General features: G+C 39.9%; 1 protein-coding gene across 2 annotated transcripts; it reads left to right on the forward strand.

Annotated features, from left to right (window-relative positions):
• Positions 1-9,988: 9,988 nt before the first annotated feature.
• LOC149844002 (putative inactive receptor kinase At5g58300) lies at positions 9,989-18,869 on the forward strand. 2 transcript variants are annotated; one of them, XM_090000229.1, is made up of 5 exons: positions 9,989-10,174; positions 12,343-12,443; positions 13,091-13,158; positions 16,188-17,525; positions 18,091-18,869. In XM_090000229.1, exons 4-5 carry the CDS (start codon positions 16,250-16,252, stop codon positions 18,714-18,716), a joined length of 1,902 nt encoding a protein of 633 aa, XP_089856355.1. In that variant the 5' UTR covers positions 9,989-10,174; positions 12,343-12,443; positions 13,091-13,158; positions 16,188-16,249; the 3' UTR covers positions 18,717-18,869. The 2 variants fall into 2 exon arrangements, with proteins under 2 accessions (XP_089856355.1, XP_089856354.1); XM_090000228.1 differs by having other exon boundaries at positions 9,994-10,174; positions 13,091-13,246.
• Positions 18,870-24,548: the final 5,679 nt, after the last annotated feature.

The following is a 24,548-nucleotide window of genomic DNA, read 5'->3' on the forward strand; positions in this document are numbered from 1 at the left end:
GCCTGAATTGGCTGATTCGTATCGAGTCAGCCCAAAATCCATTCGAAAAGGGCCGATCCAGCCCCCAGCCTATTTTTAATATTTTAAAAATATTTTAATATTTTAGTAAGTTTTTATATTGAAAAAGTAAAAATGATCGATTCTACTCGATTTGGTTAAGAGTCTGAATCAACCGATTCTTTGAATCGATTCAGGTCCGAAACCTAAACTGACAACATTTAAAAATTAAATATTTGTATTAATTTCCACCATTATTTACCATTCCAAACTGCTGGTAAAATATCACTTTTTTTTAGGAAAAATGCCGATATTTGTTATTGAGATATTTTATGTAATGTACCTTTCTAGTCAAAGGGCTGCCTTAAGTGTACAAAAACATCAATGGTTGTGGAATATAGACCCTTTACGTGGATCACAGTTTTGCCAAAGGGGCAGTTATCATAGTGACAAACGTTTTTTTCGGCAAAATCTAGTTTTTCAAAAACTCGCAAGAAATTGAATTTTTTTAATAAATCTCATGTTTTTTCGGCAAAATCTCAGCAATAAAAAATTTAATTAAAAAATATATAAAATATTTTTATAAGAAAATATTAATAAAAATATTAAAAAAAATAAAAATACATGATTTCTTCACAATAAATAGCCGTTTAAAACATAAATATCATGTTTAAATCGTGGTATTTATGTTTTTTTCATAAATCTCACGATGTTTTGAAAATCTTGTGAGAAATTGTCGTTTTAAACTTTCAGGCAATTTCTCGCGATATTTTAAAAATCTTGAGAGAAATTGCAGTTGTAAACTTTCAGGCAATTTCTCACGATATTATCATGACATTTTCATAAATCTCGCGATATTTGTCACTATGGCAGTTATTAACATTTCGAGGCTAGCTGTGAGTTCTTTCACCAAAAAAAGAAAGAAAGAAAGAAAGTCTCCAGTCTGTGAGATATTTTCCATGAGAGTTTGAAGGCTGCATTGGTTGACAAAAGATGCTGCACTTCAAATTCTCCAATAATGAGAGAAGCCACTATGGCTCATAGCGATCCAAATCAGTCAGTTTTGACCCAGGCCGGAACCGGTTCCAGCCAGAATTTTTGATATGGGTACTGTGCACTTCTGAATCTGGGTTGGATTTGGGCTGTCAACGGGTCGGACCTGCTCATATAATTAATGATCGGGTTCGGGTTTTGCTGGGTCACGAAAATGGAATCCCAAACCCAGACCCACATAATTTTACAAATTTATTTTTACTGAAAATACATATAAAATACTCAGTCGGGTACCTGGCAAAAAGCTGGGTCAGGTCGAGCTCCCGGCAAAAATCATAACCCAAACTCAGTCTGCTATCTCTCGTGTCGGCACTTTTCATGTCCATACTCAAGAATTTGGGTCAGGTACCTGGTACAAACCCAACCCATTGATAGCACTAGATTCAGGACATATATGTTCAGTTCTTGTTGGACCCGAGCTTAGAATCCGATAAACACACGTGGTCGGATCTGTGTCGGAATTGGATCTAGCCCAACCCGTTGTGGTTTTCATGATAAAACAAATTGAAATTGAACTTACAGGGTTATTTTATATAATTTATTAAGCAAAAAACATACTTTAGAATTTAGATAATGTACTTTTCATTTTCAGTTGTTCTATGTACAAAGTAGTAGAAAATAAATATTATTTATTAATAATTTAAAACACCATTTCAACTGTGACTTAGTTAAATAAGACATCATTCAAGTTAATGCTTGAAGAAATAAGAGATTATTAAGTTTATGACAGACATACCAAACAACGAGAAGAGATTAGATACAAAGATTTCTAGTATGCTAGCTACATCTAGTTTTCTCTTACAATTTAATGTTTACAGCAGATTAATGCATAAATTAATCATTTCATCTTAATCACTGATACTTAACTCAAAACGACTTGTTCACAACTTCCGTCTGGACATCGAAGGATGATACGCGCTGTTAAAGCGAAACCTCCGCTTCGTTTCCAGTCCAGCTTTTTCTAAATAGTCCGCCAGAAAGAACTGAAAGGCCGATCCGATGTTGTGGGCGGAGGCAAACTACGCATGGACGAAAGAAAGATGAAAGCTATCAAGGATTGGGAGCCGCCCACCAGATTGCCGAATTGCGTTCTTTCCTGGCTAAGCTAATTATTACCGACGTTTTCTCAAGGCGCTATTAAGCCCTAATCACCGCTCCATTGACGAGACACATAATCCCACCTAATCTTATTCTTTATGGAAGAAAAAGGAACATGTTAGAAATAGTAGAATTCAATGAGTCACTTGAGGGGCATTTTTGTTCTCATATTGGTAGACACCATGGACGAAAAGAGAGTTGGCACAGGTGCACGACATTTTCCTAAGCCTATCGACGTCCACAATGAGCCCAAGCTGTTAAATCGATAGTGTGCAGTAAATGAGAGAAAAAGGACCCCTTGGTTGTACTCATCAATCAACTATACCTCTCTATAGACTTCTGAGATAAGCCTGGGAGGTTACCACAATTAATGGTTACTGGTAGACACCATCGATGAAAAAAGTGTTGCCACAGGCAGACATCATGGATGAAAAGAGCATTGGCACCATACTGATAGACACCATGGATGGAAAAAGTGTTGCCATTGGTAGACACCATGGATGAAAAGTAACATGATAGAAATACACATACTAGTAGGCATTATGGATAAAAAGAGCATTGGCACATGTGCACAACGTTCTTCTCTGCTTATCGATGCCCATGATAAGCCCAAGTTGTTAAATCGATAGTGAGCAGGACCTTGAACCTAAATAAGAGAAAGAGGACCCCTTGGTTGTACCTATCAAGCAACTATGCCTCTTTATAGACTTTTAAGATAAGCGTGTAGTGGGAGGTTACCATAATTTATAAGTTATTAATTAAAAGGTTAGCACCAAGATTATCAACATGTAAAGACGATAGATATGTTTAATTCCTTCTAATGTAGGATAATATATTATGGTTATATGTTATCACATTTGTAAAGCTAAATTGATTTTTTATAAAGGATTTCTCGTTTGGATAAAAAGAATAGTAGAATAACAATGTTAAAGGATTAATATAATGAGTTAGGAGCCAACATATTTATAAAGGTAATCTTAATATACTAAAGCACTATAAATGAATTATATTGTAGTGCATGAAAACATGACATTTCATAAAGAGGTGTTCATCTTCATGACTCATATGATTCATTCTTGTGATACCGGATAGCACATGAATCCACATAAAAATTAAATCAAGATAACAATAAAATCATAATGAAGTATTTTTCCATGTCAATGGGTCAAGTAAGAAAATAATGGAATATGAATCAAATCCAACCAAGTGTGACTCAGTTTGACATGGGTACATCATGGGATAACATAACTCACAAGAGTTATAGAACATTTATTGCAAGAGAACATTTATTGCAACTGCCCATATGGGGTAGTCAATGATTGTGATAACTTTCCATTACAACCTCCCACCTACATACTTCTCTTAGAAGCCTATAAAGATGTAGGGTTGCTTGATGAGTGCAACCAAGGGAGTCTTCTTTGTCTCATTCGGGTTTTAGGGTTTCGCTCACCATCGACTTGATGACCTGGGTTCATTGTAGGCGTTGATAGGCTAAGGAGAACGTCGTGCACCTGTGCTAAAATTCTTTTCATCCATGGTGATGGCTAATCTGCATCCTCAAGTAGAAGAGGTTTCATGAAATCATTAAACAGGGAGTACAAAATCATGTTTCACGCAGTAGATGCACAAAAATGCAAAAATCATTCATGTATAACAGTCTATAGATCTATGCCTCATTTTATGTTATCATATATACAAATATTAAGCCTTATGATATTGATAATCTAACATTAAGAAAAAAAAACATTTGTTTTTACTTAAATGCAACTTTAAGGCTTTTGCTTAAAAATGTTCCATTATATATATATATACTACGTGGCATTCATCCAAAATGCAAACAGACGGCCACGATGTTGGCATGAGCAAAAAGCTCAAGCAGATCAGGTCATGCTTAACATGAGCATTCCATCGTGGCCCTCTGTTTGCATTTTGGATGAATGCCATGTGGTTTTGTTGACTTTTGACCTTTTTAAAATGCAAATCGGATGGCCACTATGTCAGCATGAGCAAAAACGCTCATGTTCAGCATGACCTGATCTGCTTCCGATCCTTTCAGGATTTGCTAATCTCTCCCGTCGCTAAATTAGTTAGACAACTTAGAGTTATATTTTTAGCTTTCTGTACAATAATTCTACCAAATCTATACAAAAAAGGCCTTACTTGCTGAGGAATATCGTTGAGCATTGCAGGAGCTCGCACTATGGGCATTGGCTTTATGCGTTCCCCTCGCCGGTAATAATATCGCCGCTAATAAACTGTTGAGTTCCACGATTAACTTACAGCTTGGGTTGATCAATGGGAGCACCTCAGGCCATCCACACCATTCTTTTTCTTCTAAACCTTTGTTCATAGAAAAGCATCCTGCCAAGATGAAGAACCCAGTGTGGTTCATGATGCTATATCCAAAGTGCCACATAGCTTGGAAGAAACCATGGATGCAAACCTGAATCCAATCTCAGTATAGGTGTTTCTCTATGGATCGCTATTTCAAGTATTTTTCCTATCGGACATTTTATGTCCGGATATGGATCAAATAATAAATATTCCTTTTCAGGCGGTTTACTCTATTAGTTATGAAATACCATTAACTCCAAAAATAATTAATTATGACATCATGCATTTCCATTTAAAATAGTTAGGTCGCGTTTGAGTTCCTCGGATCTTAGATCCATGGAATCTGGTTTGGCATGATATCCGCACCAATTAAGAGCAATTCGAACTCGGACACTCGAGTCCTCAATTTTCGAGGACCCAAGGTTCATTTTTTAGGATGTCTGCCGGTATTGGAGAGAAGACGAGAGGGGTGATGGGAGTGGAGAAGAAATGGGTGATGAGGCCGGAGATGTAAACTACATCCTTGTGAAGATGTACTCGAAAATGACCCATCTCCACTCTCAACACCATTCTCATCTCCCAAATCGGGGTTCCTAAACACCTGTGGGGGTAAGTGACATTAATTAATTTCGCACTAAATTCCATCTCCCGGGCCCAAACAGAGCCTTGAAAATTCAGTGATCTTTGGCCGAACTCAGTGGGTGTTTGGGTCAGGTCAGTGAAATGTGAATTTGTAATTCCTTAATTTTAAGAAAACGAGGCATTCAAACGCACCCTTAGGAGCCCATTTCATACGTCAAGACTAGGGGTTTCAATTGGTTCGCACCCAATTGGAACCAGATTTTTGAGTATGGTATCAGGTCCAGAGCTGGGTTTAATCGGGTCTACTATAAAAAAAACCATACCCGGATCCGAGAAGAACTACATGAACCAGACCCGGTAAATAATATTTTTTTATCATTTTTACATTGAAAATTGTGGGTCTTAATCAGAACTCAGGCTGGGTCTGGGTTTGGTATAAAATTTCACAAACTATACCCGGGTCCATATATTAATCGGATCTTTGGGTTCAGACCCAGGTTTTAATCAGGTCTTCTTATTTGTCACCATACCCGAACCCTATAGGGTTTGGTCTGGGTACGGGTTAGGGTAAACCCGGCCCATTGACACCCCTAGTCAGGACCATACCCAGATCTGGGTTCGGTTTGGGCCCATATGGGGTTGAGTCAAATTGACCCTAATCTCTCTCTCTCTCTCTCTCTCTCTCTCTCTCCAGAATCAGATCTAATAGCACCAGGGCTTGGTCTTAGAGCAAAGGGTCTGATTAGCTAATCAGGTCCGAACCAATTACCCAATAGGCTCAAGGGGTCAAGTCAGCTAGGTTAAATTCACTCTTGGATCAGTATTCAGTTAGGGTCTTTTTGGCCTATGTAGAGGTCCAAGTATGACCAACGTACACATTAGCTCAAACCTGGACTGTGCCTAGGGTAGTCAAAACAACATGGATTACTGGGACCTGTTTTAACGGGTCCAGTGAATTTACAAGTTTTTTATCAGCAGGATCCCAGACATGCTTGACCCGGATCTGCCATTCGTAAGCTGGTGCAGATCTGCTCCAAGATCCTACACAGCTCCGATCGACTATGTTATATATCCAAACTAGGGGTGTCACGTGTCTGGTCGTACCCACGCCTCTGTGGCATGGGTTGAAGGTAGGGGTGTCAAGGGGCCTGGTTTACCCCGACCCAAACCAAACCCTATAGGGTCCGGGTATGGTGATAAATAAGAAGTCCTGATTAAGACCGGGGATCGGACCCGAAGGTTCGATTAAAACATGAGCCCAGGTATAGTTTGTGAAATTTTATACCAGACCCGGACCCGACCCAAGTTCTGATTAAGACCCATAAATTTTTAATGTAAAAATGATAAAAAAAATATGATTTTATCGAGTTTGGTTCATGTAGTTCTTATCGGGTCTGGATATGGGTTTTATAGTAAATCTGATTAAACTCGAGTCCAGACCTGATACCATAGCCGAAAAATCTGATCCAAATCTGGTTCCACCTGAGTCCAAACCAAACCCGACCCGTTGTCACCCATCTTCAAGCAACCCCTTCTCGCTCTCACTTTTCCGGTATTTCCACCAAACAGAGGGGTATCCCTGCAATACTGTGAAATATGTTGTCTCTTATAAGTAATTATGAAAAATATCGCCAGCCAAGCAAGTGATTACGTGGATGGCCAGATAAATAAAACAAACACTGCGTCGTCAGTCGTCACTCTGTTGCGAAAAGTGGGCCCACCCATGAGGTGGGGCCCACATGTTGCCACACTGCCAACGGATTGGGCGCTCGCTCGGAAGGGGACGGAGAGTGCGTGACGACGACGCCAACGGAAACCCTAGAAACTGAAAAACAGCCACGGCACGACTCGGTTCCAGTAAAATTAAATGTCCGAAACGAAGTGGCTGATACGGCACGTCTCTGCGTCTCGTTAGGGCAAATTTTACACTTTTCACTATGATGGTCAATTGCGGACATCGGTTCGCGTACCAGACCCGAGATGGACTAGCTTTGGGCTTAGGGATAGGGCAGATAAATGAGCCCAACGAGACGAACAGATTCAAGTTTGGCTCGTTTCTTGTGTCAAGCCGACCTGAGCTTGAGCTCATAAAAACCCCGAGCTAAATGAAGCCTAGCACGAGCAAGCTCTTTTACAAAAATATTATTTTTTTAAAAAACTGAAAACAATAGAATTTGGATCCTAAAGCTAATAAACCGAGCTCAATCTAGTTCATTTACAAAAAAAAAAAAAAAAATTGTTTCAAGCAATAGGATTTGAACTCTAAACTTATTGTTTTCCAGCCAAACACTTCAACCATCTTAATTCTATAATATGAGCTGAGATGAGACAAACATTGGTTGTTCAAGCATGGGCTTGTTGAGCCTATTTCACTAGTTCAAACTGAACATGAGGCGAGTCGCGAGCTGCTCATCTCATTTCCAAACCCTACTTAGAGATGGAGCTTGAAGCCCGATAAATGCGGTCTAACCAGTGTTTTCAGTAGCAACGCGAATTGGAGTGGATTGGTCCATTTGTATCATATCAGCCCAAAATAGATTTGAAAAGAGCTGATTCAACCCTTAGCCTATTTTTTACATTTTTAAAAATGTTTCAATATTTTATAAAATATTTTAACATTTATATATATATAATTAAAAATGCCGAATCAACTCAATTTGGACATTTCTGAAATTAGGTGCAAAAGGTTGGGCCTTAGATAGGGATGCACAATGAGTCGAGCTAACTCAAGCTTGACCGGTTTAAGCTAGTCTCAAGCTCATAAAAAAAATAAATGAGTTGAGCTTGAACAAAGGTTTAGGCTTGGTACATATAAACAAGCAAGCTTGAACATGTAGCCAGATGGCTTAATTAATTAAGCTTGATAAACTTGATTAAGCTCGTTCATATAGTTATATAAAAGAATTAGATTTTATATATGTATATTAAAAAAAAAAAATTGATGTATGCAAAGGAGGTGTTTCCTTAGCCGGTAAGTCTTTTGACTTTTTGAAAGTGGCCTGGGTTCAAATCCCACTGATTACGTTTCTTTCAAAGACTTTTTTTTTGGAAGCCGGCTCGTGTGCATCCCTAGCCCTAGATGAAACTTTTCCCAAAGCATATATACACATGCCCGGACAACTAAAAACATTGATGTAATCTCCATTATAAAATTCAATTTTCTACCGTCCCCAACTTTTCTCTCAATATAAAACTACGGTAGTGTGATCTTTTTAATAGTAGATTAAGTAATGTTACATCATATTAAGGCATAGTTTAATTGTATTTTGGAGCAAATGTGATTTATAGTTTGAGTGGCAGCTGAACCTCTGTAACAAAATATCGCGAGATTTATAAAAAAATATTGCTATAATATCGTGAGAAATTGCCTGAAAGTTTAAAATGGTAATTTTTCGCAAGATTTTCAAAACATGATCAATATCGTGATATTTATGTTTTTAGCAGATATTTATTGCGAGAATTTTTATTTTTAAATGTGTTTTATTTATATTTTCTTATAAAATTTATTTTTTTATATTTTTAATTTATTTTTTATTGCCGAGATTTTGCCAAAAAAATGCAAGATTTATGAAAAGTTTCAAAATCTCCAGAGTTTTTTACTCCCAAGATTTTGACGTTTTTTACTTTTGTCACTATGGGGCCCAAAAAAATTTTAGGGGCCCATTGTTTAGGTAGTTTATATAAATATTTTATACATTTTTATTTAATATAATATAAATATTTGGAATATTATATTTGTTTAATGTGAATACAAATTTTTATTGTTATTTGGATTCTTTAAAAAGAATTTAGAGGCGCTGCCCCCGAACTCCTACTATTAATAGGGGGCCCATTTTTTCCCTCCGCCTCAGGCCCCATAAAACACAGGTACTGCTTAGATGGTATCAAGGCATGAATGAATTGGTAAAATACTTTATACTGAACCGGTCCAGAATACCCCAACAGGGTCCACACCAAATAGGATCCAAGTATCTAACCCAGCTCCACAGATTGGTCTTCTTTATTTATATGAAGAAACGTACTAACGGTTTGTTGACATTTTAGGTTAAAGCTCCAATTGGGATTGTGGTTTGCCTAGGGATGAAATAGTTTGGATATGGGTACAATGTGGCCAATACCAGATCGGACTATTTGTTTATTGTTTAATTGAAGTCGCAGATTCAGATTCTTATGAAGAAAATCTCATATTGAATCTGGTCTTTTTATATGCAATGATATTGGGATATCCATCGGATTTGGTAAATGGAATTCGAAACCGATTATAAACCTGATCCAATCAGGCTTATCAAATCCAATTAGTCGATGTCGACTTCAGTCGGATATCAGATAAAATCTGATCCGTTGACACCCTGAGGCTTGTCACACTGGAATCAATATCCCAAGATGCATCCGAGTGCTCAAGTTCCAGACCGGAACATTCTCCGGGTCAAAGACCCGAAGAATATGGTTCTGCTACAGGTTCGGGCTGGTGACTGGTTACTGCCCATCATCCATGTATTGGAATCCGAAAAGGATCTGAATGCAAGAATCTGAATCCGATCCATATACCCTTTTGGATCTTATGTTAATTACCCACATTAGGAAATGAAGTGTCGGACCGGATCAGATGTCCGACCAAACTAGATCCGTTTGCAACCCCTATTCACCGAGTCTGATACGAATCCCGAGTCGAGTCTTTGGCTGTTTCGCTTACGAATCGGGTGTTGCTGTGCCTACCACTACCTTCAAGTGCAGCACTGAAAAAAAACAGTAATAATTACAAAATTAAAAATATAAATTCAGGACTTTAAAAAACCTTCACTCTTTACTTCTTCAGTCATCACTCTCTCTCTCTCTCTCTCTCTCTCTCTCTCTCTCTCTCTCTCTCTATATATATATATATATATATATATATATATATATGTATATATATCCCTCTCTCTCCGCCTCTTTTTTTCACTCTTTTTTCTTTTTATTTTTCCACAGAAGTGTCTAGAAGCTTCGGTTTTTTCAAAGTACTGAAGCTCCGTCTCCGAGCTTTAATGACGGATCTCGATCTCGATCTCTCGGAGTGGTGATCTCCGTGTTTCCACCTCGAGGATCTAAGAATTCCGGCAGAATTTCTACTCAGGTGTGTGAAATTTCCTCTTCGGCTGGTTCTCTTGGTTTTTTTGGTTGGTTTTTCTTCTTATTTTCTTCATTCCGGAGATTTTAACTCTCTTATCGGTCTAACTGTGAGTTTTTTGAGGTCTAGTGGCCGATTTTAGTGCTAAAAGACAGGAATCTCTTCTGCATTTCGTTTTTCCTCTACAAAATTTCTCGATCTGGAGGTTTTCCTCTGCTGATTTGCATATATTGATGTTTTTAGGCGATATTTGTGTTTCTAGGGCTTTTTTAGCTAAATCGATCTCCGATTCTTGTTGTTCTTTCTCAAGGCTTCGATTTTGAGTGTTCTTCACGGCATCCCGGTGTAACTAGTCGGGTTTTTTCTTCTATTTTCTGAAAATTTTTCTCTCTGGCTTCATGAGTGGCCTTCGATGGCGAATTCTGAGCTTCAGGAAGTGTTATTCGAAAAAAGATCCACTGAAACAACGGGATTCACGGTCAATTTTGTGTCTTTGTGCTTAATCCGGATCTGGAGCATTTTTCACGCAAAAGGCTACTGTTCATTGTTAAATATCGTTGAAGGATTTCTTTTATCCTATTTTTCCTTCTCATAGTTCAGAAATTGCGGGATTCGTGAGAATTTTCTGAGCACGAGGGATTTTCGGCGCAATGTCTCTCGCTGTTCAATCCGAGCTGCATAATGTTGTCACTTTATTCAAACACTCTGCCGCGATTCATTTTCTTCTTTCTTCTAAATTAGGTCAAGCAACGTATGTTCTAAAAAAATTTCTGGTTTTCACTTCATAAATTATAGTAGTTTTGGTTTATACTTCTTTTGTATAAATTGTAGTTTTTTACCCCTTTTGTATAGGAAAATATTGCTTTATTAGCACTCCATTAACGCTTAAAGTTAGTAACTTAATAGTCAAGGGCCTCGAGGCAATCTCTCTCTCTCTCATTTACATAATTACTTTGCTTCTGGTTTAACTCAAAAGAATGCGAACTTTTTGTAGGTTATTATTTAGTTTTGACTTTGTATGTGGATTTGACATTTGATACTATGCGGAAAAAAAACTGGGCGCGTATCAGGTCAGTGTTGGGCATATCATTCGTTCAAGTTTAGATGCCGTTCGTCTTGAGATTAATGGCATTCGAAGGTGCTTTGACGGTATTAGCACACTCTGACCTGATCCCATCTCTAAAAATTTCACCCAGTATGTCTGGTTTTACGCCTACTTTTACGGTTTCTACCTCAGTTGCTCTTTGATGTGATTCTGAAGTGACATTTGATTGCTAAAGACTCTATATCAAATTTCCACCGAATTGGATTGACGGAAATGTCTAATCCTTCCATATTTTCCCGTGAGACATGGCCCTTTTGGTGCGGTCTTCCTCATTAATGGCCGCTCACATGGGAGTTGGGTTATCATTCGTAGTGCTCCAAGTTGCTTCAAATGGTTTTCGACGAAGGGACAGAGGTCACTGTTTTCGTGGTGAATTGGTGGGCCTCTTGGTAATAATTCTGTAGCGAAGGGACGGAGGTCACTGTTTTTTTTTGGAAGTCAATGGAGGTATCTGCCTTGCTACTTTTTTTTTTTTGTCATTTTCGTTCTTTATCTTAAATAGTGCACACGTTTTTTGTATTTATAAGTGGAAGGACCAAAAGCACATAGTCGTGGTCATGCTAATGCTAGCTCATCCTGCCATACCTACTATTGTCGTGCCGGCAGTGTAAAACTCCCCCCGCCGAGGCCTAGGCCTGAGATCATGTCCGTACTACCAAAATGCCCTGATGGTAAAAAAAATGACCTTGAAGGATCTCAAAGGATGGTACTAAAGAGGGTGGCTACTGGAAAAATCACGGTTGGTGGTGATTTTCAATATCACCTGATCTCAACCCCTTCATGGGTAGTGCACGTTACAAGTGAAGTTTATCGAGTATTAACATCGTCACATTTTGGTGAATCTGTTAATTTATTTACCCTTTTCTTTGCCATTTCGCTTCAAAGATAAACACGCGTCCTTTGCTTTTCTGTTATCATGTATTATGCGTCAGCTAGAAGGTTACTTATTCTCCTTCGGCTGCTAAATTTTATAGCCCCTTTTCGGTGGTGTTATATATCTATATATATTGCTCTTCTCATTATATGAGAAAAGACTGGTTGATCTTACAAGATCCGGGTTTTGTTGCAGCTCTGTACTACCGTGATGACCCAGATGGTGCTTCAAATGATGGGTTATAGTGAACCATCTACGGTGGTGTTTTTCAAACGCTTCTCTACTTCTAAACTCAGGTAAATGATTCTGGTTTACAAAACTTAGACTCGTAGTTAGCATGGTCCAATTCCCAAACTCTCTAAGCAGTATCCTAAATATTCCCGAGTTTAAAGAAGGATAGATCAACTCGTATGCGTTTGTCTGCACCAAACTCTGCAAAACAAATTTCACTGCGATTCTCTGCTTAGGAATATTCATGCCATTACTCAATTAAAACATGCATAGATTACAAATTTGTCACCTTGGCGCGGATGAAATTTTTCTTGTGGGGGTGCATATTCGCTACTGTTGATGGTACCATGCTATTGAGCCGGAAATCATGCGTGCAGGTTGTATGAAGTATAAACTCAATCGACCACAGAGATATGTTTAAATTGCCGATTTTTTTTTAGTCAGGAAATTTTAGCACATTGCAGGCCGTTGATTTATTAACCTTTGAAAACCTTTCTTACATGTAGCCCAGACATGATTCAAAACACATTTTCTACCAAGCAAGCCATGTAGACCACTGCACTGTATCCTATGATTTTTAAAAGTTTTATAAAGAAATATGTAAAATTGGTGATTCCTAGTCAATAGTACGGTAGCAAATACTTTGCTTTGTTATTTTTAACCCTTTTATCATTGTGTTTATCGTCGTTGGTTGTGCCATTTATGATGTCAGGTTTGCTGATTTCCCATTGATGGCGATTCCTGAACTTTAAGCATGAAATTTTGTCGGAAATCAGAAAGGTACTGCACAAATGACTAAAGAAACACATCTCCTTTTTTAAGCAAGCCGAACTGTCGAGTAATGAATTCATCTTGAAGGACCCTTGAGGTATATCTTATCTGACACCGTGATTTTTATGGATCTTGGGTCTTTTTTTGAGATGGGAGCACTTTTAGATGCCGTTGATCTCAGGATGAATAACATCTAAAACCTGTACTAATGGGCCATCACTTGGATGGGCCCCACTTTTTTTCTCAATGCAGTTCGTGTTTGGGACGAACGGCATGGAACAATTAAAATGAAACTCACGATGAGCTTATTCACTGTTTTGATGGGTGTGGCTCATTTTTAAGATGACAACGTTCAAGTTCCTCTCTCTTTTCGAGAGAAGGGATATCGGGTCTTATTATGGGTAGGGGGTGTCAACGGGTCAGGTTTACCCAGATTCGACCTGAACCAAACCCTATAGGGTCCGGGTATGGTAATAAATAAGAAGACCCGATTATGACCTGGGTCCGAACCCAAAGGTGTGATTAATACATGGACCGGTTATAGTTTGTGAAATTTTATACTACACTCAGGCCAGACCCAAGTTTCGATTAAGACCCACAATTTTTCAATATAAAAATAATAAACAATATTGTTTTACGGGTATAATCCGGGTCTGGTTCCGGTCTTATGATGTATCCAATTAAACTCGGGTCCAGACTCGATACCATACCCGAAAATCGAAGCCAGAGGTCTGGTTCTACCTGTGTCCTAACCAAACCCGACCAGTTGACGCCCCTAATTACGGGGACATTTAAGGCCGAGATTCATATAATCTGCTGCTTTTTTTGTGGGACAAAAAACAGCTCTTTAATGTGAAAAAAAAGGTGCAAGAAACCGCTAAACAGTGATCTTATAATACTCAAAGTTCCTCAATACCGATAATGCCCTGGAATTATTGAACGGGAGATCATGGTGGGGTCTGGGCCTTCCCAATTTAACGGGTACCTTCGTCTTTTCGTTCTTGTCTTGTCAATTACTAAATTCCATAATTTCATTTTCCACGTGAAATGTTCACCAAAATGACTGCTATTTCGTCTGCATTGTTTGTTGTGAAATATGTGGATGAGAACTGAATGCCAGAACTTAAAAATTTATATGGTTCTATTCGAGAAAAGATCAGGTGATCTGTCAAATCACTTTAAAAAAGTGAATTGACATCTTCGCCGTCCATTATTTCATCCGACGAGGACGTGGACCTCATGGTCCTTGAGTGCTTGTGTACATGGACGGTGAGGATCCCAAATCACTTTGAGATCACTTTCCTAAAGTGATTTGGCAGATCACTTGATCTGCTCTCTTTTTATTCTGTGTCGGTGTGTCCTACGTCATTCCCTCCATTTAGACTCTTGTGGGGTTATCCCCATCTTATCTTTTACAGAAGGCCAAAACCATGTCCGTCTTTTCCTTGTCCACTTTAGAATATGAGTATTTCACTGGTCGTTTTGGACAGAGACTGCATGATTGTCAGTGGACACAGTAACTGTCAGACTAACTGGATTGCCCGGATTGGGATAATATCGTGATATTTTAAAAAATATATTATTTTTTGATAATATCACTCATTTTCTTGAGTGTATAGTTTTATTAGAAAATAATGCCGATATTTACGACTACTTTTCAAGTTTTAGCAATGGGTTCTGGCTTTTGTTCAGACGTAAATTTTTAAAGGTCATGCTTTTAGATTTAGGAGGTTATAAAACTCCATCATCTACCGCGTATTGGCAGGTCTCCTATTGGTAAAATCTTGGAGTTTCTGAATCTTAATTCCATCAAGAGTACGCCCAGCTTTGAATTGGAATCCGGATTTAATGTTACAAAATCTAATTCGATCCTCTTTTTTTTTTATAATTCAAGGAAAAAACTTTATCACCGACCGCACCTTGGCTGGCCTCCGGTTAGTAAAACCCTTAAAGTCCTACTGCGGTAAGGGACACCACCCGTGGTTTCGAACTTGTGGCGTCCCGTTCGGTGACATTCACAAGTCGATCCCTTTTCTTTTTCTAACGTGAAACGGAGATGTGGTCCGAGCATTATTCCTTGCCTTAACTAATGAAGTAGTTTCAATTTCAAAATTCCGATGACTTGCCCCTACCATTACTGATTGCTTCCCATTTGAAGCATCTTGTTCTTAATCTATGTCACGGGGCAGCCATTTTTGTGGCGTCTTCTCGGGGACGCGAGCGGTCATATAGACACTGACATGCATGAATAATATTTTATTATTATTTTAATGTTTTAAAATTTTATTTTAATAAAAATACATTTTAAAATTAAAATATCAAAAAGTAATTTGTATTGATTAAAAAATTAGAAATTCCATTTTTTCAGATAAAAATCAAACTTGCTAGACGAACTCCCGTGCATCCACGTGTCTTTATGACATGGTTCTTAGTAATCGAATTCGCACCGTTCTTGGAGATGGCAATTTGCACACGCAATTATCGCTTTCTAAGGGCTTTTTAGGTAGTTCAATGGTTTGTCCAGTTATTCTTGTTACCATGTCATTGTTGTTTCTCCACTGTTTGGAATCTTTTTAAAAGGTACGATTTCAAGCTGCAAGGTTTCAACCATTTGCCGCCAAATCACGCTGTGCTTTTGGAGTCTGCAAGAGCCTAAACAAAACTGGCTCAAGAACACCCTTGAAGTTGTTGAAAATGCATCTGAGGATTGAGGATGAGGCCTTTCATTCTTTTTTAGTTGTTGGTCAAAGTTTGCTTTATGCTTTTGTTCAAAAAAAATCAATTTTTTTGGGAAAAAGGGTATCAAGAGAGAAGGCGCCGATCGTTTCTGTGAAGATGAGGTAGTTTGCTAGAACAGTAGAATTCCTTTCATTTTCCTTTGTTTTATTTGGTGATTCTTCTGCCAAATAAGTTTTTGGTATGCTGCCAAGAAACGGTTTATTACAGAGAAATGATCAAATTAGAGCTTATGCATTATAGGACCTTACCTTTCAAAGATGCAAGTGGGAGAAATTGATCTTTTTTTCTTTTTGTGGCAGAACAAGCAAAAAGAACCGGTGTTTCTTCCTCTTTTGAAGGTTGCTTCACAAGAGCAGCGCAGATGAAAGGCCCCTCATCTTCAACCTTGTTGTTTTTTCCTGTACTCGTCTTCCTCTCCTTTCTTGTGCTTTCTCCAGTGATTGCTGATCTGAGTTCCGACCAACAAGCCCTTCTAGCCTTTTCCTCTGCTGTTCTCCATGGCCGGAAACTGAACTGGAATCAAGCAACTCCAATCTGTACCTCCTGGATAGGCATCACTTGTGCGCCAGATCGCTCCCATGTACTTAACCTCCGTCTCCCTGGCATTGGCCTCACCGGTCCGATCCCCCCTTCCACACTTGGGAACCTCACTGCTCTGCGCACCCTCAGCCTGCGCTCAAATAGGCTTGCAGGATCGCTCCCTTCTGATCTAGCCTCTCTTCCTTCTCTCCAGTATCTCTACCTCCAGAAAAACAATTTCTCAGGTGATATTCCGGGCTCGCTTTCGTCGAATCTCACCTTCATTGATTTATCATTCAACTCCTTCACTGGCAATATTCCATCATCATTGAACAATCTCACCAAACTCACCGCACTTCACCTCCAGAACAACTCTCTCACTGGGCCTATTCCTGATCTTAACATCATTAGTCTGAGACACCTCAATCTCAGCTACAACAGTCTCAGTGGTACAATTCCAGCCTCATTTCAAAGTTTCCCCAGTTCCTCCTTCTTGGGGAACTCTCTTCTATGCGGTTCACCTCTTCTTCAATGTACTCCAAACCTTCCTTCACCTTCACCTTCCACTCCTACTTCAACAACTGTGGCCTCAAACAGAAAACTCAGCACAGGTGCTATACTTGCCATTGTTATTGGTGGCTCCTCATTGATTTTTCTACTGGCAGTGGCCCTTATAGTGTGTTGCCTGAAGAAGAAGACCGATGGTTCTCGCGATGTTGCTGAATCGACGAAGGGTAAGAAGAGCGGCTCTGACAAACCTAAGGATGAATTTGCGACTGCGGCTCAAGAAGCAGAGAAGAATAAGTTGGTGTTCTTCGAAGGTTGCTCTTATAATTTCGACCTGGAAGATCTGTTGAGAGCTTCGGCAGAAGTGTTGGGGAAGGGGAGTTATGGGACTGCTTATAAGGCAGTGCTGGAGGAAGGGACAACCGTGGTAGTGAAGCGATTGAAGGAGGTGGTGGTTGGAAAGAGGGAGTTTGAGCAGCAAATGGAGATTGTGGGGAGGGTGGGAATGCACCCGAATGTGGTGCCGTTGCGCGCGTATTACTATTCGAAGGACGAGAAACTCCTGGTTTATGACTACATCCCATCTGGGAGTTTGTCTGCACTTCTTCATGGTAAGTGCGTTTGTTTCCCTTATTCAATTCTTGCACAATTTTGATCATTTCCATTGCATTGATGTCTGCATATAATATATGTCTGAGCATTCTCTAACTCAGAATGATATTTGTGTTTTACATTATATTTTCACACCATTGCTGTACTAATGCACGGGTATGATCTTAGTGGAAAACGTTTTCAGATCTTAGTGGTATAGATCCTCATGGTTGACCTGAAAAAGGTTGTTTGGGCACGCGCATCTGTGATTCCTCAGTTGTGATTTCTCAACCTGTGAAAGTTGGTCACACGTTCACACCAGTAACCTTCACAGGTTAGGTGTATAGAATCACACGTAACAATTGCAATCGTATGTTCAACTTTCACATGTTTTGTGTTGTTCTGTGAAAGTTCTGTGATTTGTAATCACAAGAGCTTGAGAAAATCTCACTTTCGTAAGGCATCTGTCTTCATCTATTGCTTAGACACACTGCTGATTTTCTTGATGCTTAAGTACGCACTCCTGGTTATTATATGTTTATGCAATCAGAGCTGCTCACTTGTAAATCTTCTGTAATTCTACAGGGAACAGAGGTGTTGGACGCACGCCCTTAGACTGGGAATCCAGAGTGAAAATCTCGCTTGCGACTGCACGAGGAATCATGCACATTCATTCTGAAGGTGGGGAAAGATTCGCCCATGGAAACATAAAATCCTCCAATGTCTTGCTCACACAGGACTTCACTGCTTGTGTTTCTGATACTGGCCTGGCTCCACTCATGAATGCACCTGTGCCCCCCTCTCGCACGGCCGGATATCGTGCGCCAGAGCTAATTGAGACCCGGAAAGTTACTCAGAAGTCTGATGTTTATGCCTTTGGTGTTCTTCTTCTGGAAATGCTGACCGGGAAATCCCCAATTCAATCTCCCGGAAACGATGAAGTGGTGGATCTCCCTCGGTGGGTTCAGTCTGTGGTGCGAGAGGAGTGGACGGCCGAAGTGTTCGATGTGGAACTTATGAGATATCAAAACATTGAAGAGGAGATGGTGCAGATGTTGCAAATAGCAATGGCGTGCGTGGGAAAGAATCCAGATCAACGGCCGCTAATAGCAGATGTGGTTAAGATGATTGAGGATATCCGGCAACCGGATTCCGGGAACAGGCCATCTTCTGAGGATCAGTCTAAGGACTCTAATGCGCAGACGCCATGACTGTGTAGTTCTGTTCCGGTGTGCATTTGAATATGTATGCATGCACTCACCAAGATTTACATGAGAACTGTGTTCAAAAGCTTTGTTTGTACGTCAGTGTGTCTTCAAGGGAATTGTTTACTGAGTTTTGGATTTAATTTTTATTTTTATTTTTATTTTTATTTTTCATATCGAATTCGTTTATTGCCTTTCATTAAGGATTAAGTGGGCTCAAAACGACTCGTGCACCTGAGCTAACCAAATGACTCAAAACTGCTCGGGAGGTGCTGCCTGAACTCGATTCAAATGACTCTGGCTTCTTTTAAGCTTACTGAACAATTCAAATTCAAACAGAATGTGTACTGCAGCAGCATTTAAGTTAGCAATCTATTGGCATTATTCACCTAAGCCAGTGCAATTTCTAGATTAAGAGCTATCAAAACCTTTTGTTTTATCACATTAAGAAATAATAAATTTTTTATGAAAAGCTTGCATGTTGGTTTCATATCATTTTGTATTTGTGTTTGTGTCCGTATTGCTTTCTCTGTGTTCCTTTTCATTTCATGAGCTTGCATAATCGCTTTACAACCGTGTCCTGCTTCACACTTTATACTTTCTTTACACTCGCTTCCCCGCTTCTGCTTTAGACATGGCTTCTCGTATTCATTTTGTCTCAGGCTAAGTATGCGAAAAACTCAAGTCTTGAGACTTCTTTTCTCACTCATAATGGAGGAGATTTATGAGAATAATTCTTGGCTGCTAAGTTAAAGGAGTGAAGGGTTACAAAAAAACTATACCAACCAGCTAAAAAAATCTCCTAAGATTGTTCAAATTTGGAATAGAATTGGTTCTGTTTAGCCAATCCGCCCTACTTGTACCGAGTTCAGGCCCTGACATTTTGACTTCAAATCCGAATTTTATAGACTTGTAGGTAGCCATTCATCTCAACAAGAAGTAGGTGAGATATATATATATATATATATATAGGATTTATTGGTACCAACCAACAAAAATAAAATGCCAGTGAGTCCTTACACTGCAGGCATCATTATTTGTCTCAACCACCAAAGGTTGGTGCAACTTTTACAAGAGAAAACCTATTGGAATTAAACTTGTGGTTCCTAAGACACCCTCCTCAACAACAAGCAAGACCGTCCAACACAAATGAGGAAAAAAGAGGAAAAACTTGAAAAAAAAATGTGGCATTCCTTATGTTGGAGTAGGTATATATTTGTTACATGCAATTCGATTCTAGATGGAATCTCACGAAGCAAGACATTATTTTACTCGATCTAACATCATGGATTCAACATGACCGATTTAGTAGAAATCAATCTTTGGATCATGTTTTTTCGATAATATGTATCACTACAAGAAAAACGTTAATTAGCGACGAAAATTTGTGATGAAAATAATCTGTCACAAATTTGCAATGGATTAGTTAGAGAAAACTAGCTGTCCCTAAAATTAGAATTAGTTGCGGAATTATCGATGAAAAAATTCTGTCTCCAATCCATCGCTAATTAGCGACGAAAAATTTTCATCTCAAACTCCGTCGCAACTTAGCGACGGATTAGGAGATAAAAAAAATTCTTCGCGAATTCGTCGCTAATTTTCCCGTAAATCCCTAAAGCGAGCCCCTTTCTTTTTCTTTTCCTTTCTTTTTCATTCCTCGCACGTAGTCGCCTCTCGCCGCCCGTCGACTGAGTTCTTTTCTTCTGCCACCCGCCGCTAGGGATGGCAGTGGGGCGGGGCGGGGCGGGGGACAAGGTTTCCACCCCCGCCCCGCCTCAAAATTTTATCCTCCACCCCCGGCCCGCCTTCGCGGCGGGGATGGATTTTATCCTCCACCCCCGCCTTCATCCCCGTTTCATGTCCTCCACCCCCGCCCCGTCCCCGTCCCGTCCCCGTCCCCGTTTGTCAAATTGCATCCCTACTTAGAAATCATTCACGTTAATATTTCAGTTAATGATAAATGAATTCATCCACATGGAAAACAGGATCTCCCCGCCTTCATAGCTCAGACAAAAATTAGATTTTACTTGTGCCTAGTAAACTAATACATAACATCCATGGATCATGCTCTAGAAGATATTGAATGGACTCAGTTCCTCATCCTCCAATTTTTTTTGAACTGGAGAATATTATTTAATAATTAGAAAAATGAATATGCAAATAAGTTGATCTGAAATGTTAAAAAAAATTAAGCCAAATCAAACAACCACTATAAATGAAAAAATTAACCTATTGAAACCTGCTTTATAATCACAGAAAAATGTGTCCACTATATGAGAAGATTTGACAGCACAAGCAAAACCACAGAGTGCAACACAAATTTAAAACATGAAGGTCCAGAAAGAAAGCAGGATGGAAATATTGCCCTTATGCTTCTTCAGAATGTCAAGCAAAACCCTAGTCCAGTAGCCACGATAACTTAGATTACCAAGATCGGAGAGTGATCTCTCAGGTGTCCCAACCTTACCTTCTTTTTTTGATAGTTCGTACGCTGACAAACAAATAATGCATCAGCCATGTCAAAAGTTGTTTTTAAGATCTCAGAAGAAGTCAAACAATACATTAGCCATGGAAGGAGGGAGAGATCGTGTCGGCCAACGGTGGTCGGTGTCGGCAAACGGTGGTCGGCGTCGGCCAACGGTGGTCGGCGACGGCCCAGCTCCAATGATAATGCGGATGGGGAAGGAAGGGGAAGAGGCGACGGCCCGGCTCGGCGGCTCCAGGGTTAGGAAATTAGGGAAGGGAGTTAGGGTTAGTAAACATGTAGAAAAATATAAAGGGTTGTGGGCGGGGATGGGCCGGGGCGGGGCCGGGGCGGGGCGGGGCCGGGGCGGGGATGGGGCGGGGCGGAGCGGGGGAACGTGCTAGTCCATCCCCGCCTCCACCCCCGGACGGGGATGGATTTTAACCTTCGTCCCCGCCTCCATCCCCGTTTCATACCCTCCATCCCCGGTCCAAACGCGGCGAGGCGGGGCGGGGCCCCGCTTTCCCCCGATCCACTGCCATCCCTACCCGCCGCTCGAGTAACTTCTTCCCTCACTCTGTCTCCTTCGCCGTCGTGTGCCGTCGTCGACCACCAACCCTGAACCCTCACTCACCTTTCCAGAAACCTCTCTCCTTCCGCCGATCGTCGTGTGCCACCTCCGCCCACCGACCACCAACCGTCGTGTGCCGCTGTCGATCACTGACCGTCGTGTTACTTCTTTTCTCACTCCATCTCTGTCGTCGTGTGCCACCGTCGACCACCGACCCTGAACCCTCACTCACCTTCCCCGAACCCCCTCTCCTTCCATCAATCACCATGTGCCACCGCCGACCACCGACCGTCGTGTGCCACCGCCGACCACCGTGTTACTTCTTCCCTCACTTACATTGCCGAACCCTCTCCCTTGCTCGACTCTCATAGTCGAACCCTCATTCACCTCTCTAGGTAACCTCTCACCCCCTCTCTTTCTCCTGTGTCTTCATCTTCTTCTTTTGCTTTTGTTTCTTTTCTGTCAACCGACATGAGCTTGTCGTTCTTCCCTGCTGACAAACCATGACCGACTCACAGGGGCTTAAGGCCCTGCCAGTTTTTTCGACAGATCGGTAGGGTAGACACCCCCTGCCGCCTATGAAAAAATTTTCAACAGGGGCTTTGGGCCCTTGCCTTGTTTTTCTTGGTTTTGAGGGAGGGACTCAATCCCTTCCTGTTTCTCCTTCTTGGTAAGTGAGGGGCCGAGACCACCTCCTTGTTGCTTGAGTTACGAGGGAGGGGTTTGACCCCTCTCCCGTACCTTCTTTATTTTCATTCGGTCGGAGGGGCAGAGCCACTTATCCTTGGTTCTTTCAGCCGGCAGGGTGCGAAGCCCCTCCGCCCCCTGTTCACTTTGTTTCTCTGATCGGCTGTTGTCTTTTCTCGTCAGGCAGGGAGGGCGAAGCCCCTACCTGAGTGGTTCTTCTGCCGATAGGAGGAGGAGGCTCTACCCCCTGTCGTGTTCCCCTTTCGTCAGCCAGGGTGTGGCAAAGCTCACTGCCTATGTCTTTGTCTTTGGGTGGCAGTCTTTGTCATTGCAGGTGCATAGCAGAGCAAAATGCGCAATGCTTAATGCTAAGCATCGCATGCAGTTTAAAATGTCATGCAAAAAGAAAGAAGAAAAATACAAATGCAAAAGCATGCAAATCGGGTAAAGACCCATGGTGAGTAAGTGATCCAAGCACATCACAAGTTATTTACTTTCTTGGATACAACACTTTCCTACTCACACACTCACTTAGTTGTGGATATCTAGGATTGTTTTGCTGGAGTTCAGATTCTATGCTAAGCATGGTAGTAGTTAGCGGGATATTGAAGTGTGTTTGTTGCAGGTACATGTTTGACATTATTGTGATATGAATGATTGAATGTATTGCAATGTTTGATGTGACTGTATGCATGCTTGCATGAAATTATTTTGGATTTGATTATGCATTCCATGTGAAATTGTATCATGAAAACATGCTTAAATTGAATGTGTCGCATTTGTGAATGTGATTTCATCTTTCTAAATATCCTTATGATTTGTATAAATACGATGTGATGGTGTTATATACGAAAATATTGAATTATCAATGTTAATATCGATTTGTAATCTATTATGTTGAATTATCGTATATCGATTTATAATATATTATGCTCAATTGTTGTATATCGATTTGTAAGATATTATGTGCTTACTAGGGACAAGTTTTATGATATTTGTAGTATGATTTCTATTATAAAATTACAACAAAGAATTATAACATTACAACAAAGAATTATAGTTTTACAATAAAAAATTATAGAATTACAAGAAAGAATTATAGAATTACAGAATGCTAAACATTACAACGATTTACACTAATGAAAGTTAAATGCTACAACTATTTTGTAGTTGAAGAATCCACACACAATTCCTGTGTTGCGTTGCTCACTTTTGAATTGAATTGAGCCTGTCATTAAATAGAACAATATCAGGCACTATATTAAGTTCAACAAAAAATGCAAACATCCTCCCAAAATTGAAACATACCAAAAGACTTGTCAAACTCATGCCATCGTTCCACTCAAACAAGTTGGGGGGGTTGCAGGTTCTAACGTTGTAATGCACGTTTGTAGGGTATTGCTGCATGTTGGAAATTACACAAGTTAAATATTAATAAGTTGCACGTAATATAATTTATATGGGAAGCAATATATTGTATTACATACATGTTCATGTGAAGGGCTTGGTTGTTTAGGGGTTGGTTGTTTCTGACACATTTTTTTGCAAACCAATTCTAGTGCACCCTTTATCCTCTGACGACTGTGATCAGAGGTAGGTTTCTTTTTTATACCCTTTGCTAAGTGAATATTTCTATCATAATCTACAAGGTTTACTTCTGACTTGTCGAAGATGATGTTGACGCTTCGGCACAACTTATCATAAGGGTCAGGAAAAATATGAATTTCACCTACGTTGTTCGATTATGTTTTCTTAGATTGGTCTTCATGAGCTACAATGGACTCATGGTGAATTAATTGCACTTTTTCAAGTAATTTCCTTGACATTTTTCTAATACATACATAGGCTTCTTCGCTTTTCGATGACAAATCTGTAACATGCATAAGTGACCTACATAGTTGTTGGTAACGGAAGGCTATGTGGCACTTCTCATCAACACCAGATGGACTGTCATTATTTCTATTCAGCAGTTGAATTTTTGTTTGTCCCGTCCATCTTTGCATTATATATGACTCAGGTATTTCTTGTATCTTCTCTTGATTAAGTGCCTTTAATGCATGACGACATAAAATACCTTTGAATTCAAACATTTTTTATGTACATCCAATTGTTTTGT

The sequence above is a fragment of the Nuphar pumila genome, chromosome 3 (assembly GCF_984573655.1).
Source record: "Nuphar pumila chromosome 3, dmNupPumi1.hap1.1, whole genome shotgun sequence".
NCBI lineage: Eukaryota > Viridiplantae > Streptophyta > Magnoliopsida > Nymphaeales > Nymphaeaceae > Nuphar > Nuphar pumila.

Excerpts from the sequence above, each read along its gene's own strand:
- LOC149844002 (XM_090000229.1), top strand. The coding sequence starts at position 16,250 with ATGAAAGGCCCCTCATCTTCAACCTTGTTGTTTTTTCCTGTACTCGTC. Across the intron at positions 17,526-18,090 it reads TTTGTCTGCACTTCTTCATG|GGAACAGAGGTGTTGGACGC; the intron begins GTAAGTGCGTTT and ends GTAATTCTACAG.